The following is a 15880-nucleotide window of genomic DNA, read 5'->3' on the forward strand; positions in this document are numbered from 1 at the left end:
GTACCCCTTTGCCAGGCCCCCCCCCCCAGCCCGGTGCCCCGACCCACCATCTTGGTGCGCTGCATGCACTCCATAAAGTCCTCGTACTCGGGCTGGCACTCTCGGCGGGCGCGGGTCTGGCCCAGCCCGTGCCCGCACTCCACCCACTCGCGCTCGAAGGCGTGGCACACGGCGGCCCTGCGGTTGGGCTGCGGCATGCTCTGCCGCAGCAGCCAGCTGTCCACATCGATGCCCAGCTGCTTCTGCAGGTCCCAGAAGGGCATGGCTACGCGCTCCGCTGCTGTCGTGACACAACTCCTGTCGCGACACCCCCAGCCCCCCCACGGCCCGTCCTTCACCGGCCCCGCGCGACGCCGATGCCGCCAAGCGCGCCTCGCAGCGCGACACCGCGTTGCGCCTTACGGCCGGGGGGGTGGGAGGGGACAGAGTGGAGAGGCGGGAGCGGCGCCCCCCGCGCTGCGGCGCCCCCTGGCGGGGCGGAGGATACGCCGAGCGCCGCGCCCCAGCGCCCCCTGGCGGCCGCGCTCGAGGATTCCCAGTGCTCCCAGTGTCCTTCCAGTGCCCTCCCAGTGTCCTCCCAGTGTCTTCCCAGTGTCCTCTCAGTGCCCTCTCAGGGCTCCCAGTGTCCCCCTAGGGCTCCCAGTGCCCCCCAGTTCTCCCAGTCCCTGGCTCTCTGCTCTCAGAGGGGCTTTCCTGTGCAGGACCCCCCGCACACACCCCAGGACAGGAGCCTTCCTTAGGGCCGAGGGGACCTCAGGAACCTGGCAGATGGCTCTTCCCTGCAGTGACCCCCACATCCTGAACCCACCCCCTATTTCTGTGCCCCCCCAAAATCGCAGGGGTTGCTCTGAGTGTCTGGACAAGGCTTGGGTGAACAGCCCCACCCTCCCTAATGAGCAAAACCTCATCAAAACGCTGATTGCGGGGGGATTCTGAGCAGGGTGTGGAGGTGAAGCCGGGGGCTACCTCACCCACCCCCCGTTATTACCATCCCTCTTAAAACAAGAGCCCAGACCTGCTGGGCACCCCCCGCCCACCTGCCAAACACACTCCACACGAGCTGGAGGAGCAGGATTTATGGGGCAGGATCCATGGGACAGGATTTACTTGGAAGTTCCCAGTGCAGTGCCAGGGGGGAGTGCCGGGGGCAGGAGGGCACCTCCTTCCCCCTGGTGCTGCCAGGGGACCTTTCCCACCGTGGGACCTTTCCCTCCTCCAGCACAGCCAGGGGACCTTTCCCCCACCAAGGCACGTTTCCCACTGCAGGACCTTTTTCCTCCTGGTACCACCCCAGACCCGTCCCCTCCATGGGTCCTCCCCGCCCCGTGCCATCCCTGCTCAGATGATGCCGGTAGGAGCGAAGACCGGGGGGACACAGAGGGTCTCTGCCATCTCCCAGCCGCAGGACAGGGGGGTGCAGAGGCTCTCACGCTCGTCTTCCGCCTGGGGGGGCTTTCCCTGGAAGAGCTGGACGGCCTTCCTGCAAGTGGGAGACACCCGAGGGGGAGCAAGGAAGGGGGAAGGAGCAGCCCCCTTTGTGAACAGGGTGGGTCCAGGCAAGGGGGAATCTCCGGGGTTCTCACATCCCCCCCCAAAACAGAACAACAGCCAGAGGTGATGCTCCCCGTGGCTCCCCCAGCCCCGTCCCCCCCCCACTCTGAGCGTCTCTTACCAGGCCACGCGGGACATGGCGTAGGTGACGTGTGGCTGGGGACGCCCCCCGAGCTGGGGCGAGGCTGGCACGGTGTAGGCCCCCATGTCCCCGAAGAGCAGCCAGTCCCCGACGTGCAGCTGGGGCAGCTCCAGCCCGTCGGCGATGCGATCCTCGGCGCGCCCGGGGGGGCCCCTGAGGCTGCTGCTGCGGGAGGGGCGCTCCGGGCAGGGTCTCTGGGGCGGGAAGGAGAGCAGCCACGGGGGGGGGGGTGACGATGTCCCATCGTCACAGTGAGCTGTTCCACCTCCACCCACCACGAAGGTCCAACCCTTGGGAGCCCACGGACCGGCCACGGCTTCCCCATGGGCTGCTCCTCCCCCTGTGGCATGAGGTGATGCCACACAGCGAGAGGGAACCCCCCCAGGGTCGGGCAAACCCCTCTCACCCTGTGCAGCCGAGGCCTGGGGCAGGGGCTGTCGAACAGGAGGCAGCTGAAGGTGCCGTAGATGCCGTCGTTGAGGTGATACACGAGGCTCTTCCTGCTGCCCGACTCCTCCTCTGGAAGGCGAGCAAGGAGAGGGCTCAGAGGGTGGATCAGGCACACAGGTGGGCCTGTCCCACTGTCCCACCTACCATCAGAGCCAGGCTGCTCCACGGGGACCTCTTCCAGGGCGGCGATGCTGACAGCGAAGGTGAAGGCTGAGGTGACGTAGTACCGGCCCGGTCTGGCCACGACCTCCACCCCGGAGCCGTCCGGGAAGTACAAATCCAAGGCAGAGTTCACCACGGCAGCAATCTGAGTGGGAGGAAGAGGTGCCCTCTCGGTTAGAGGGATTCCACGGCGAGCCAGAGCCAGGGATGGCCTCCAGCCTCGCTCTGTGCCTGCCGGGGGCAGGTGCTGGGGGCTGTGGTACCTCCTCGAAGCGGGCTCTGGTGTCCTCAGTGCCGGGGAAGCCCCCGCCGATGTCCAGGAGGTGCATCTGGTAGCCCAGCTCCGTGCCCATGTCAAACACCAGCTGTGCTGCAGCCACGGCCTCGGCAAAGGCCTGGGGCTCCAGGCCACGGCTGCCAAGGTGGAAGCTGCGGGCACAGACCCCATTTCAGCAGGGTCTGACTGTCCCCAGGGAGTGACAGCACTGGGATTGTCACCCACTGGTGGCAGCTCTGTGTTTCCCGCACGCCACCCCAAGCCAGACCACCTGGACAGACCCACAGAGCCCCAAAAAGCCTTTCTTAGGGTCAAACCTGCCCCAAACTGGCTCCAACAAGGTGAATCCCTGCAAATCCCCACCTTCACCTCGCTCCCACCCACAGCAGCTGATGGCTCCCAGGAGCACTGCGTTGTTCCAGCCTGGCAGAGCTCCCCACATCCTGATCCACAGGGGCTGAGCACCCCTCTGGAAGAAGAACCACGTGCTGTACCTGATGCCAACCACCTCCACAGCCTGCTCCTTGGCAGCCTCCAGCAGGTGCCGGCAGGATTCGAGCGTGGTCCCAAACGTCATGCTCGGGTGGACAGAAGGGCTGGAGTCAGCAGTGATCCCCAACAACATCCTGCACAGCAAAGCCACACTGTGTTGGGGGGGTTTGGAATCACAGGGCCACGGGATCGTTAAGGCCAAGAAAGCCCCTCTAAGATCACCAAGTCCAATCATTAACCCAGCACTGCCAAGCCCACCGCTAACCCGTTTCTCCAAGTGCCACATCTACATGTTTTTTTTAACATTTCTGGGGATAGCAATTCCACCACTTCCCTGGGCAACCTGTTGCAATGCCTGACCACCCTTTCAGTGATCAAGTTTTTTTCCAAATATCCAATCTAAACCTCCCCTGGCACAGCTTGAGGCTGCTTCCTCTTGCATTATCGCTTGTCACCCGGGAGAAGGGTCTGACACCAACCTTCTACAACCTCCTCTTCAGCCCCTGTAGCACCCAACAGCCCCCTGCCCAGCTCCTCCTCCAGCTGCCCCTCCACTGGTGCTGCCAGACACCCACCTGGCACGGGGGTGGCTCCTGGCCACCTTGCTCAGCTCCACCTCGTTGTCGAACGTCATCAGCTGCACGCCGTGCTTGGCCGCGTACCTGATGTGGGCAACCTGCTTGCAGGGGCTGCTGTAGAAGATCCTGTCAGCTGGCACTCCAATGCCTTGAACCCGGGTGATCTCAGCCTGCAGGGACATGGAACACACACACAGGAAGGTCCTCGTGGCCACCACCAGCCCTGGGGCTTGTCCAGCCTGCAGCGCTGGGGAGGGCAGAGAGCCAGCCTTGCTGCCTGGGCTTTTCCAAGGAAAAGCTCCAGGAGCTCCAAGGGATCACAGTGGGCTTTGTCCTGGCAAGGACAGGCTGTGGTAAGGTGTTTAAAGCAGCCTGGGACCAGGAGAGGAAACAGGTGGGTTTAGCAGGCGTAGGGTTGGCACGTGACCCCTGATCTGAGCTGTGACAACTCTTGCGCTTTCCCTCCCTGGAAACACATCTTATTTAATTATATAGGGGTAAGTGGCTTAATTTGGCTCCTCCCTGGAAATCTGGCTATTGCAAATGATGATGAGGAGGGAGCAGGGAGCTTTAGGCTCAGCCTTCAAGACACCAAGAGCTGGTTGGCCATGTCTGCCAGCCAGGATACCAGCTCCAGAGACAGGAATGCTGGTCAGAGGGAACAAGCCTGAGTTACCAGACAGAGGACAGGGATTTATGGGCTGTGCCAATAGATGTTGACAGCAGAGGGAGACTCCTGCCCCTGTAAATGTCACCTAGAGAGTGGAGACTTAGGAAAGGAGGGTGAGCTCTGCCACCCTCCCACAAATGCTTTGTAGGATGCTGGCTTGGAGCTGTCCTCCCACATCCTTACCTTGTTGGCACAGGCAAAGCCTGCCCCCAGCTCTGCCAGCAGCCGAATCACTCCTTCACTGCCGTTGCATTTAACTGGGAAATAGGGTTTCACCCGGGGCAGGGCCTTCAGGAAACGCAGGTGCTTCTTCACGACATCCCCAAGGTCTGCCACGAAGAAGGCTTGCTGGTCGCTCTAGGGGAGAGCTGGAGTAAGTAGGAGCTTCCAGGAGTGTCCCTTCCAAGGGGGGAGGCGGAGAAGCAGCCCTTACCTCCTGGCACAGCTCCCCGAGGAGGTTCTCCAGGAGGTCTCTGGTGGTGAATCCCTCCTCCACCATCAGGAAATCGGATTCACTCAGGTACCCGTTCATGGTGGGATGTGATGACGGTCCTTTAAAGCCTCCTTGAGTAGGGCACAGATTCTAAGTAAGCAACACACTGGAAAAAGAAGGAATAGTAAGGGCAGGGTCCAGAAGCATCACCAGCACCCACGGGTGCTCCCCACCCATCCCTCCCATGGCAGAGCTGCCCTGGGCAGAGCTCTGTGCTGCTCTGCTCCAAACCAGCGCCTCAGCAGAGCTCTGGTGTGGGTTAAAGCATCTTGTTTTGGGGGAGGAGACACATTTCTCTGCAGCTCAGAGCTGTGTTTTGGCACACAGCAGCCTCCTCTCCATCAGCAGCAGTCTGGGCACCAGCACAGTCAACAACAAAGCCAACTGCACCGCAAAGGGGATGGAGGCCTTTATGTGCCAGGACGTGTCCCTTCACGCTCGGGAACGTAGCTGGATCTGCTGTGGTGACGATCCCTTATGGTTTCTATTCCCATGGACCCGTTTTCCCAGGCACACAAGCCCCAGGAAAACAGAGGCAGAGCACAGGCCCCTCTCTGACAGTGCCCGACCTGAGGACAGTCTGGATCCCTGCTGTGGCTCCTTCATGACACAAGGTGTGTGGAACCAGGGGACAGTCAAGCTGCACAGGGTTTGCTGGCTTGTCCTAGCAGAGCTTTAGCTTTAACAATCTCCTGCCCTGGATCCAGCCTGTCCCATAACCCGGACAGCTGACAACATAGCAGGGAACACTTCCACTCTGATAATCCAGATCTAGCTCCAGGGCCCTTACAGGAACATGGTCTCTCTGATCTGAAGGGAGCAGGAGACAGAGGTTTCACTTCTCAGAGCTGCACAGCAACTCCTCCCCCCAGAGATCCACTGACAACATTTTGTGAGAGGCACTGGGAGAAAGACCACGCTGACCCCGGAGCAGCAGGATGTTGCAATGCATTGAGCAAGCCCCACCAGCAAATTCCAGAGCTGGGGAATGAGGTGAAAAAACATGTTTTTAAAGCTCTTAGAGCCTCACACTCAGGAAGGGAGAGCAACTCCTCCAGCTTTACCCTTCACATCCCATCACCAAGCAGCACCCGGAACACCGGGATGGGGCAGGGAAGCAGCAAAGTGGGTCATTCCCATCAGAACATGTGCCCCAGCCTCGGACATCCCCTCCTTACCACGGCCCAGTTCTCCCTCCCAGGTGCTCAGAGGTGCTGTCAGGGGGGCTCCCCGAGGAATGCAGGGCTCCCACAGCACCCCGAGGTGTGGCTGCTGCTGCTGGGGGTCCGAGGGCTCTGGGGAGAAGCAGTGACAGGGGTTAGAGAGGGAGAGGGGCACTGACAGCACCCTCCAACCCCCCATTCCCAAAACTCAGCAGCCACAGGCACCCCTCACCAGCCCCCTCCTCGCTGTGCCAGGCAAGACATTTCCCCCCAGAGCCCCTCCCGAGCCCCTTTACCTCAGAAAGCATTTAAACAGGTCCTGTCATGGGTCTCCTGAGAGAATGAAGCGGCCCCAGCAGTGGCTGTTTGTCCTGCCCCAGCTCCCTGCCCACCCCCAGCCCCTGCAGAGGATGGGGGGGCCCTGCACCCCTTCCCTCCCAGCGCTCCCTCCCTGCTCTGCCTCCCAACCGTAGCCATGACAACCAAATCCAGCCACCCTATTGGCTGAGCTGCCTCCGAGCATCCTGCATCCCTCTTGGAGAACACTCCCCCACCTCGCCCACCCCCTGCCAGGGCTGGGGCTGCCCCCCAGGAGTCACCCAGTCCAGCTCACCCTCAGCCCAGCCCTGCTGTGAGGCCACCTCACGCGGCTGCACATCCTCTGCACGGGGACCCTCGGGGAGGAAGAGAGCCCAAAATACCTCTGAAATGCTGCTGCCAGGGAAACTAGGCTCCCTGCAGTGCCTGTCAGGCTGGGACTCCGGCAGGAGTAGTCAGGAAGATGTCAGGGGCTGATCCTACCCTTGCTGAGGTGCTGCCGGTTTTGCTGGGTTCCCCGGCAGAAGGGGCCTCATCTGGTCCATCAGTGCTGTCTTTGCTGCATTTGGAAATGGTTGCACTGCTCCATCCCACAGCCAGCCAGGGCTGAGTAGGGATTTTTTTTTAATTATTTTTTCTTGCTGATTTGCAGGTCCCTCCTTGGTGCTGCTGAGGAGCCAACGTTTTATGTGTGGAGGGGTCACTGCCCCCACTGAGGAGGTGAGAGGGGCAGACTTATCCTGCGTTTCTGTATTACACACTGTGGTCTTGGCTTTGCCACAGACTCTCCTGGCAACCAGGACCAAGGAAGTTCTTGTCTCCTGTGAAATCCTGGTGTGTTTTCCGGGTGCTCTGGCCTGGCACCAGTCCTGGACTGCACTGCGTGGGCTGTGGGGAGCCACGCAGAGAACACTGCACTGAGGGGAGAGCAGAGGGTTGCAGAGCACTGCAGTGCCAGTCCCTGCTGGGTGTGCCAGGCAGTGTCGTGACGCACAGCCCACGCAGAGCAGGGCGCTGAGCCCAGCCCACGCTGAGCCCACGCAGCGCCAGGGCGAGCAGAGCTCAGAACCACAGAGTCACAGAAGGAATTAGGTTGAAAAAGACCTCTGAGATCATCAAGTCCAACCTTTGGCCTAACCTAGACCATGGCACTGAGTGCCACATCGTGTGTCTTCCTAAACACCCTGAAGGATGGGGACTCCACCTCTTTCCCGGGCAGCCCATTCCAATGTCCAATCACTCTCCATGTAAAGAACTTCTTCCTAATGCCCAACCTAAACCTCCTCTGGTGCAGCTTAAGACTACTCATCTTTTCCTGTCACTAATTGCCTGGTGGCAGAGCCCGACCCGCACCTGGCAACACCCTCTTATTAGGGAGTTGTGAAAGAGCGAGAAGCTCCCCCCTGAGCCTCCTCCTGGGCTCGCTCCAGCCCCAAAATGCCAATCTTGGACTGAGGAGCCCAGAACCGGACACGGCGCCCGGTACCGGGACACGGCCCGGAGCCACGCGGCTCCACAGCCCCGCCCACCGCCGGTTAACCCCGCCCACATCCACATAACCCCGCCCACTCCATTTAAACCCCATAGAGCCGTTATGGGTGTGGCTGCACCCTCATATGCATATCCCCGCCCCCTCGGTGCGGCCCCGCCCCCCGGCGCGAGGCAGGCGCGCAGTCGGCGGCGGCCATGGCTCCGAGCGCTCCGGCCGGGCAGGGCCCGGCACCGGCCCCGGCCTCAGCCCCGGCCCCGGGGCTCCGCCACGGCATCCGCGCCGTGCTGCTGGGCCCGCCCGGCGCCGGCAAGGGCACGCAGGTGAGCGGGGATGCGCGGCGGGGGCATCCCTTCCCCTTGTGAAGCGAGGGACCGGCCCGCCCGGCCTTTCCCCGCGTGGGGCCGCCGCGTGGGCCTCGCTGAGGGGGTGCGGCGTGTGCGGGGTGTCCCGCTCCGCGGGGGCCTCGCTTAACCCGCAGGGTGGGGGGGTTCGGCGGTAAACCCGCCTCCAGGGGCCCTTCGTCCCGGATCCCTTTGTCCCGGAGCGGGGCCGGCCCGCTGGGTCCCGGTGTCCTGGCCCCGCTCCCGGAGCGCTCGGGGGGGGCTTCGCGCCGGGCCCTGCCACGTGCTGGCGGTTCACTGATCGCCCCGGTGCTGCCACAGGGGACGAGGCCCCACCTGGTCCACCCCAGCCCCGGCTGAGCCTCCCCACGCCGGCCACCCCGAGGTCCCATGCCCGCACTGCTCACCGCTGTCCGTTCTCTCCCGCAGGCTCCCAAGCTCGCCGAGACCTACTGCGTGTGCCACCTGGCTACCGGCGACATGCTGCGGGCCATGGTGGCCTCGGGCTCCGAGCTGGGCAAGCGGATCAAGGAGACCATGGATGCTGGGAAGCTGGTGGGTCGTAGGGGGATGCGCTGGGAGGGGGAGATGGGCTGGCAGCACCTGGAATGAGAGCAGAGAAAATCCGCCTCCTGTTAAGAATTCCCAGTGACAAAACTAATTAGTATGTGAAGGCAGGGGTGGAGGTTTACTTTCTGTTGTCCTGCAGGAGAAACATCCTATAAAAACATCTTTCCTCTTCAGAGTTGCTCTTTGCTTACCAGCAGCCTGTTGTCCCTGGGGTAGTTCTTGCTTTCATGCTCATAGGGTGGGTTCTGCCTGGCTTCTGAGCACTGTTTGAGGTGAAGGTGTATCCTTGGAGCTGCAGGATGTTGCAGCCGTGCTTTGCTGCTCCTGCCTCTCCTCCACATGGTACCTGGACTCCAGGTATCACTTCAGAGGGTTTATCTGCATCCCAGCTCTTGCATAAGTGGTGAAAATAAACTTAAAGGTGTTGCTGTGACAGTTGCAGCAGGTGCTGAGTGAGAGAGGCACTTTGGGTCCCCCAGAGGCAGGAGTTAGAATCTCTGACATTCACTTTAGGAGGGTCTAATTATCTCCTCAGAAGGACTGAACTATCTCAGGGAGACTCGAGGAACCACAAATTGCAGCGCCTTGCCCCGGTGTGGGGCAGATCTCGGGCATCTCTGCGGCTGTCACGGGCTCGTAACACCCTGGGGGAGCCTCTGCAGGCCCCAGATGGGGAGAGTGACGTGGCTTATCTCAGCTCCTGCCCAGAGCTCATTGCAACACCCGGCTGGTTATGAAAGATAGGGGTGTTATCTGGTGGGACTGGTGGTATCAGCCACGTGTGTGTGTGTGTGTGTGTTCCAGGCTGCTCCACGGGGACACCCCCCAGCTCTGTGCTCTGGCTCTGTGATAACTCAGCTGGGAGCACAGCAGTTTGGGGTGGGTTTGTGCTCAGGGGCTGTTTCTCTGGAGGGTGTAATCAGGAAAGCACAGAAGTGACTTGTTGCTTCACCCAGACTTCCCCCCCGCCATCCCTGCCTGTGGGGGGGTGTTGTTTGTGTGTTGTGACAGCCTGGTTCCCAAATCCTGCTGGGTCCCAGCTGTGTGTGCTGGAGAAAACAGCGCTGCTGAGGAGAGCTGCTCCCAAATAAACAGCTATTGTTGGGGCTGCAGCATCTGTTAGTGCTGCAGTGTGGAAAAGGCACTAATCCCGGCGGTATGCCGAGATTGTTGGATGGGAAAAAAAACTATCCAGCGAAGCCAGAGCTTGTCAGCAACTACTGGGTCTTTACCTTCACACAAGGTTTATGGGAGTCAATGAGCAACTTGCCTGCTCTGCCCTTCCTGCCTCCCGAGGGGGATGTGTGGGTGAAGGTACAAAGTAACAGGAAATCAAGGTTGTGTCGAAATTTTCTGGTGTGAGTTGGTTTTGAAAAAAAAAAAAAAAAAAGGAAAGAAATAATCTCAGGAGTTTGTCTTCGAGCTGACAGTCTTCCTTGAAATACAGCAACCTTTGTAACAGCAAGGTTACAGCACTGGTCCAAGTCCCTGGCAGGCTGCTGCCTCTGGCTTCAGGAAGGGCCTGAAGCAGCCTGGGCACTGACATGGATCACAGAGTCATGGAATATCCTGAGTTGGAAGGAACCCACCAGGATTTATAGAGTTCAACCCCTGGCCCTGCACGGGACAACCCCAAAAGTCCCACTGTGAGTGCAGCAGCTCTGGAGGCAGCTGTGTGTGAGTACAGGGTGTCCCTCCTGACCACGGGCATCTCCCCTCTCTGCAGGTGAGCGATGAGATGGTGGTGGAGCTGATTGAGAACAACCTGGACTCCCCTCCCTGCAAGAACGGGTTCCTGCTGGATGGCTTCCCCCGCACGGTGAAGCAGGCGGAGATGGTACGTGAGACCCTGCTCAGGGACTGCTCTGGCACCTCCTCCCCTGCAGGCAGGGGTCCCTGGGCCCTCAGCCCCTCTGAGGTGGGTGTTTTTGCTCTTTGCAGCTGGATGAGCTCCTGGAGAAGAGGAGGGAGAAGCTCGACTCGGTCATTGAGTTCAGCGTCCCTGACTCCTTGCTGATCCGGAGGATCACTGGACGGTAACGCTTCTCTCCCAGGTGCTCGGTGCACGGGTTGAGGTTTCCTAGTCTAGGGAATGGCATCCTGATTTCAGAGCCCAGGTTGTCCTCACAGTGCTTAGGGCTGGCCTCTGTTAGATTTCTGCCATGATCCCTTGCCTGTTCTCCCACGGCTCGACCAGCCTTGAGCAGAGCCCCTCCCTCGCCTTATAAATTAAGGATTACTGATAGGAATCAGCATCCTTGGTGCCCCCAGCTCAGCCTTTAAGGTCTTCCTTCTCCAAAGTTATTGTTGCTCCCTTAGGCAGGACACTGCACACTCTTGGGCGCTGGTGAACTTACTGTCTAAGGTCAGATGTGTTTTCTGCTGTGCTGTGTCACCCTCACGCCTCCAGGAGCCAGATCCCCTTCCCCAGCAGAGCAGGAAGTAAAAATCCCTTCTCCATCTCCTGCTTGCAGCTGCTTTTCCAAACTGAAGAGGCCCTTGGTACAGAAATAACTGCAGAGAATTTTCTTGCAAGTGGAAGGCAAATCGAGTTGCTGTGGCAGATGTTTCTGTGCTGATGAGTGGCAGGTTCAGGAGACCTTGTCCTCTGCTTTGCTGACACTGATTTTCTGTCTCAGGCTGATTCACCCAGCGAGTGGCCGCTCGTATCACGAGGAGTTCAGACCCCCGAAAGAGCCCATGAAGGACGATGTATGTGAGCTCCCAGGGCCCACAGCTTGCCTTGCTTTGGGTTTAGCTGATGCTTTGCAGTCTCCCTGGAGAAAAAGAACTCATTTCTTTCCTTCTCTTGTACCTTCTGTCCTGGCTTTCTGGGGAGCGTGGGGAACTGCTTGGGCAGCCTGAGCCGACGGCACTGCGGGGAGCAAGGCCTGGAGGGATGGATGAAGGGATGGATGTGCTGCAGAGCTGGCCCGGGCTCTGCCAGCCTCAGAACTTGTTGGACTCTGTCCACAGCTGAAGTTGCGGTGGGTTGTGACTGGTTTCCATCCTGGGGAGCAACTGTAGCTGGTGCCTGCTCTCGGGGCTCCTAGAGCGCTGTGTGGGGGAACGACCACAGTGCTGAACCCTCCTCTCTTCAGTGACCGCTCTGGGATCTGTTTTGGCTGCCCCGGGTTCTCTCTGTCTCCCCTGCAGACCTGGGGGTCTCCTCTGCAGCTCCGCGTTTAGCCCAGCCTGGAGGAAGGGGAGCCTGGAGGTTGTGGGGGCTGTGGAGAGAAGGGTGGGGGGAAGCGTGCCAGGCTGCAGCGAGCTGGAGACTGTCCCCTTGCTTCTCCCAGGTCACTGGAGAGCCCCTGATCCGCCGCTCCGACGATAACGAAACCGCCCTGAAAACCCGCCTGAAGTCCTATCACACCCAGACCTCTCCCCTGATCTCCTACTACAGCAAGAGGGGGATCCACACGGCCGTGGATGCCTCCCAGTCTCCTGACGTGGTGTTTGCCAGCATCCTGGCAGCCTTCTCGAAAGCAACATGTAAAGACCTGGTTATGTTCATTTAGGGCTCCGTCCCAGCACGGGGCTCTGCTTTCTCTCTCTCTTTCTCCCTCTGTCTCTCTGTCTCTGTGTCTCTGGGGCCAGGGAGGGTGAAGAGCTGAGCAGGTAGAAGAGGAGGGGACAAGGTGGTGCAGCCCAAGGCAGGGCTGTGCAAATTCTCTAATTAAACGAGCTGTTAACGGTCTCTCTCTTGCTCCATGTGAACTGTCGGTCTGTCTGCGGGTGTGGGAGATTTTTTGCCTCTAGAGGCCGCAGCGAGCCCAGGCTCCGGCTGCCAAAAATGGGATCTGCACCCTCTTGGGTCAGAAAGCTTTTGTTCCATCCTAGAGAAATGCACCTCCCTGGAAGGAACTGTGCTTCCAGCTCCTCCTGGCCGCTCCACGGGGGCCTGGGAGAAGGTTGGAGGTCAGGATTAAGTAATGGGGGAGGGATTTTCCCAAGGGATGTGAAGGTGCAGGGATGAAACGTGGGGTTGCTGTGTGTGTGTCACTGGGGGGGGGCAGCCATGGGAGGGACAGTTTGGCTGCTGCTTGGGGCTGGGTGACAATGTGTTCTCCTTGTATGTGTTTTATTCCCTGTGGGATGGCAGGTTACCTGAGAGCACAGCCTTGTCTTCCTGTGCTGATGGGACTTGGGAGGGCAGAAAGTGGGGGGGGGATTTTCAACCTCTTGTCATTTGTGGGCCCTAATATAGCAAATTAGTGCTTCTTGCTCTTTTTAACAACGTGGAGTCTGTGTTCAGAGTTTCACAGTCACTTTGTGGCAGGTTGGGATCTCCTGAGGATAAGAAAAGGACTTGGGTTTTATCTCTTCACTCCTGCCTTGGTTTTGACCAAGGAGATGAAGATGTGTTGGTTGAGCTTCTCCTGATCCCAGAGTCTAAATATAATAAAGCCTTGTTGCAAAACAAATGATTTCTCAAGGCTGGAGAGACAGCATTATTAACCACTGGCTCCACGTGCCCTTGAGCTAACGACCTTCATTAGGAGCTCATGGAAATGTTCCTGTTTCTTGAGCAAATCCAGCGGCTCCCTCAGGCTCTCTGTTGGAGGACGCTCTGGGGGGGTAGTGCCTTGTCTTCTCAGGGTGACACTGCAGGGCTGGCACTGACCTTTGTCCACGAGGGATTCCAGCCCTTCCTGGAGGACCCCGCTGTAAATATAGATTGGCTCAGGTGAAACTTTGTCCTTTGGCCTTCCATGTGTATTTGCTGATTGAGAGTTACTGAGTACCCTCCTCTCCAGAGGAAATGGCCCATCTCCCTCCTGTGCACTGAGCTGCTGTGAGCTCTGTGTCCAGAGCAGATGCTTAATCCTCAGGAATCCCTTGCTCTTTTTCTTGATAATTTCTCCTTTGTCTGAAAATCCCTCTCTGTCCTCATACGTCCTTTCCAGGGAAACAACCTCTTCCCTTCCAGCAAACTGGAAATGACACCGGGGAACCGAAAGCAGTTGACTTCTTTCTCTTGAAAGCACATGACTGGGGAGAAAGGGTTTGGAAGTAAACAGGGCTGGTTTTGTCAGCAGCCTGCAGTCCCCTGGGATTCCCAGATGGCCCTGGCTTTGTCTCTGGCTTTCCTGTGGAAGGGCAGCCCCGATGTCAGCACGCTAGGAGGTCGGGATAGCCTTTGGGATGGGATTCCTGTGCTCCAGGGAGGGGGAATGTGTGTGTTAGAGCTGCCCTGGCGTCTCAGTGACTGTCAAGACATTCTGAGTAGAAGCAGCTTTTATCTTGAGAGCGTCAGAGAGAGCTGCAGCTTCTTCCCTGCTGCCATAATGGCAGGGAAGGGTTCCCAGCCACTTGGCATGCCTGGATTTGGTCAGGGTTTTACTCTACAGCAAGAACAAGACGTTCCTCCGCTCTCCATTCCTTTCCTCCCTTGTGCTCCCTTTGCATCCAGCTCACCAGCCTCTTTCTGCCTTAAGCCATGCTTCATTTTGTTTGGTTTGTTTTTCTTTTTTTTTTTTTTCCCCCTAAATATTTTTTTTTCTCTTTGTTCCCATTTATTCCAGCTGAGTGACTCCGTGAACCAGATGAGACACCACCAAACGCTGCACACTCTGCTACATCACCCATTGCAGCCTTCCCTTGGGGTGCAGGGAGGGCAGCTGGGAGTAGGGAGGGGGTTATGATTGATGGGAGGGAGGGGGGAAAGGAGGTGGTAAACAAGGGGTTTGGGGGGGCTGATTTGGTAGGGTTTCGGATGGATTTCTTATTCGGCAGAATCATTGTGAAGAAGAGGCGGCCTTCCCCTTAGAAATCATGTTGGGGGAGGCAAAACAAGAGAGGGAAACGCCTCTCCTGGATCAGCTGCAGGTCCTTGACCTGTTGGAGGGTAGGGTTAGGTGCTATTCCAGGCTTCTCCAGGACTTTCAGGGCTTGTCTCGTGGGCTCTTGGTACCCTGAGGCCGCTGAAAGGTTTGCTGTGATTTTCCTGAAGTCGCTTCCTGTCAGTGAGGACCAAAACGAAACAAATGATGCATCGTGTCTGAAATGGAAAGGAGAAAGAGATGCCATGGGTTTTTTCCTGGAAGTTTTGTTTTTCTTGTTCTGCTGCATTCCTAAACCCTGGCACAGAGACTTCTCAGGGATTCTCTGCTGCTGAAGAGGGGCTGTGGTTTTAGTCCAAACCTGCCTTACCTGGGTACGGGGTGGCTTTTCTATGATCATGACCAAGCTGGAATTCACACAATGCTGAAGAAATGCAAAAGAGACCTTCCTAATTGCCTGCAAAAATAACGCTTAATTGGGGGGTGAGGGGGGGGTGGTGTTTTTTGCATTTCTTTTTAGATCAAATGGTGCCTTGTCTAACCTCTGAATCAATAATAAAATAACCCCTTTACATTTGTATCTGGTGCTGTGTCCTCTTTGACCTGCAGACAGTGTGGAGGATGAGGAGGCAGATGACAGCATCGACTGACAATTGTGCTGGGTGGATCCTGGGGCCTGATCCTATCTCAAGGATGTTCTGTGCAGCTGAAAATGTGGCTTGTAATTCCTTTTATCTCTTTTTCCTTGCTGAGTGTGTCCAATGCTTTAGATCACCATAGCAATGGTGCCTTTTGCTGGTTCTCTTTCCTGTTCATGCGTGACTCTGAAAGCACTGAGCCCCTCTGTATCCTGTTTTTCTCTCTAGAGCTCCTTGCAGGTATTTCAACTGATGTAATTCCTTTTCTTTCCTCCTCCCTCTGTATCTCCAGTGTGTGGAGGAGCTGATGTTATTTTCTTGTCTCTTCCTGCAGCAACTGGAAGCCACGTGTTCTGTTTCTGCTCATTTGCTTTCTGCCTTTCAGACCTCCTTGCATCCCTTCCTCCACCAGTGCCTCTCTAAATTCACAAGGGTGAAAAAAAAATCTGTCCTATTGCAGGGAATGAGAGCATTTCCTGCTCTCCCTTTCTCCTGCCTCCCCAGGGACCCTGACCCACAGGTATCCCACAGGAGGCTGCTCTTGGTGTGCTGAAGGAGAGTTGTTTATCCACGCTCCTCGCAGCCCTGCTGGTGTTCAGGGCTTTGGTTCAGGCACCGTGGCCCAGCACCAGAAAGGGTTGGGCTGCCTATGCCCATTTCCTCCCGAAATTACTGCTTTTCCAGCATAATTGGGCTCTCCTGCTCCTCCGCCATTCAGTCTCTGTGCTCAGGTGTCTTCATTACCTCTCTGTACCTC

At 58.1% G+C, this 15880-nt stretch overlaps 3 protein-coding genes across 5 annotated transcripts in view; 1 reads left to right on the top strand and 2 right to left on the bottom strand.

Moving 5' to 3' along the window:
• Positions 1-379, bottom strand: part of NDUFS5 (NADH:ubiquinone oxidoreductase subunit S5) — a 1542-nt gene extending 1163 nt beyond the window's left edge. Inside the window, exon 1 of the mRNA XM_027905493.1 lies at positions 48-379. Within this exon, the coding sequence (XP_027761294.1) occupies positions 48-263 (216 nt within the window). The 5' untranslated portion in view covers positions 264-379. The remainder of the gene's footprint in view (positions 1-47) is intronic.
• Positions 380-1061: 682 nt separating this feature from the next.
• On the bottom strand, positions 1062-6455 carry AZIN2 (antizyme inhibitor 2). Of its 2 annotated transcripts, XM_027905489.1 has the most exons (11): positions 6275-6455; positions 5994-6110; positions 4756-4921; positions 4506-4679; positions 3650-3822; positions 3077-3208; positions 2569-2734; positions 2288-2450; positions 2100-2212; positions 1673-1887; positions 1062-1480 (listed from the first exon to the last, which is right to left on the bottom strand). In XM_027905489.1, exons 3-11 carry the CDS (start codon positions 4852-4854, stop codon positions 1339-1341), a joined length of 1377 nt encoding a protein of 458 aa, XP_027761290.1. In that variant the 5' UTR covers positions 4855-4921; positions 5994-6110; positions 6275-6455; the 3' UTR covers positions 1062-1338. The 2 variants fall into 2 exon arrangements, with proteins under 2 accessions (XP_027761290.1, XP_027761289.1); XM_027905488.1 differs by having other exon boundaries at positions 2100-2450; positions 6275-6436.
• Positions 6456-7976: 1521 nt separating this feature from the next.
• Positions 7977-15065, top strand: AK2 (adenylate kinase 2). 2 transcript variants are annotated; one of them, XM_027905492.1, is made up of 7 exons: positions 7983-8108; positions 8559-8684; positions 10426-10536; positions 10641-10735; positions 11339-11411; positions 11999-12194; positions 14228-15065. In XM_027905492.1, the coding sequence occupies exons 1-7, from the start codon at positions 7983-7985 to the stop codon at positions 14233-14235; spliced, it is 735 nt and encodes a 244-aa protein (XP_027761293.1). In that variant the 3' UTR covers positions 14236-15065. The 2 variants fall into 2 exon arrangements, with proteins under 2 accessions (XP_027761292.1, XP_027761293.1); XM_027905491.1 differs by lacking the exon at positions 14228-15065 and having other exon boundaries at positions 7977-8108; positions 11999-12402.
• Positions 15066-15880: the final 815 nt, after the last annotated feature.

Source organism: Empidonax traillii, unplaced genomic scaffold, assembly GCF_003031625.1.
Source record: "Empidonax traillii isolate 1590-97213 ecotype Southwest subspecies unplaced genomic scaffold, ASM303162v1 scaffold1160:size199357, whole genome shotgun sequence".
In the NCBI taxonomy this organism is placed as follows: domain Eukaryota; kingdom Metazoa; phylum Chordata; class Aves; order Passeriformes; family Tyrannidae; genus Empidonax; species Empidonax traillii.

Bases quoted from the DNA above. Each gene is read 5' to 3' on its own strand.
- AZIN2 (XM_027905488.1), bottom strand. From the start codon at position 4,854: ATGAACGGGTACCTGAGTGAATCCGATTTCCTGATGGTGGAGGAGGGA. The intron at 2,451-2,568 runs GTACCACAGCCC...CCTCCCACTCAG, and splicing joins CCAGAGCCCGCTTCGAGGAG to ATTGCTGCCGTGGTGAACTC. The intron at 1,888-2,099 runs GTGAGAGGGGTT...TTCCCGCCCCAG, and splicing joins CCAGGCCTCGGCTGCACAGG to AGACCCTGCCCGGAGCGCCC.
- AK2 (XM_027905491.1), top strand. From the start codon at position 7,983: ATGGCTCCGAGCGCTCCGGCCGGGCAGGGCCCGGCACCGGCCCCGGCC. The intron at 8,109-8,558 runs GTGAGCGGGGAT...TCTCTCCCGCAG, and splicing joins GCGCCGGCAAGGGCACGCAG to GCTCCCAAGCTCGCCGAGAC. The intron at 11,412-11,998 runs GTATGTGAGCTC...TGCTTCTCCCAG, and splicing joins AAGAGCCCATGAAGGACGAT to GTCACTGGAGAGCCCCTGAT.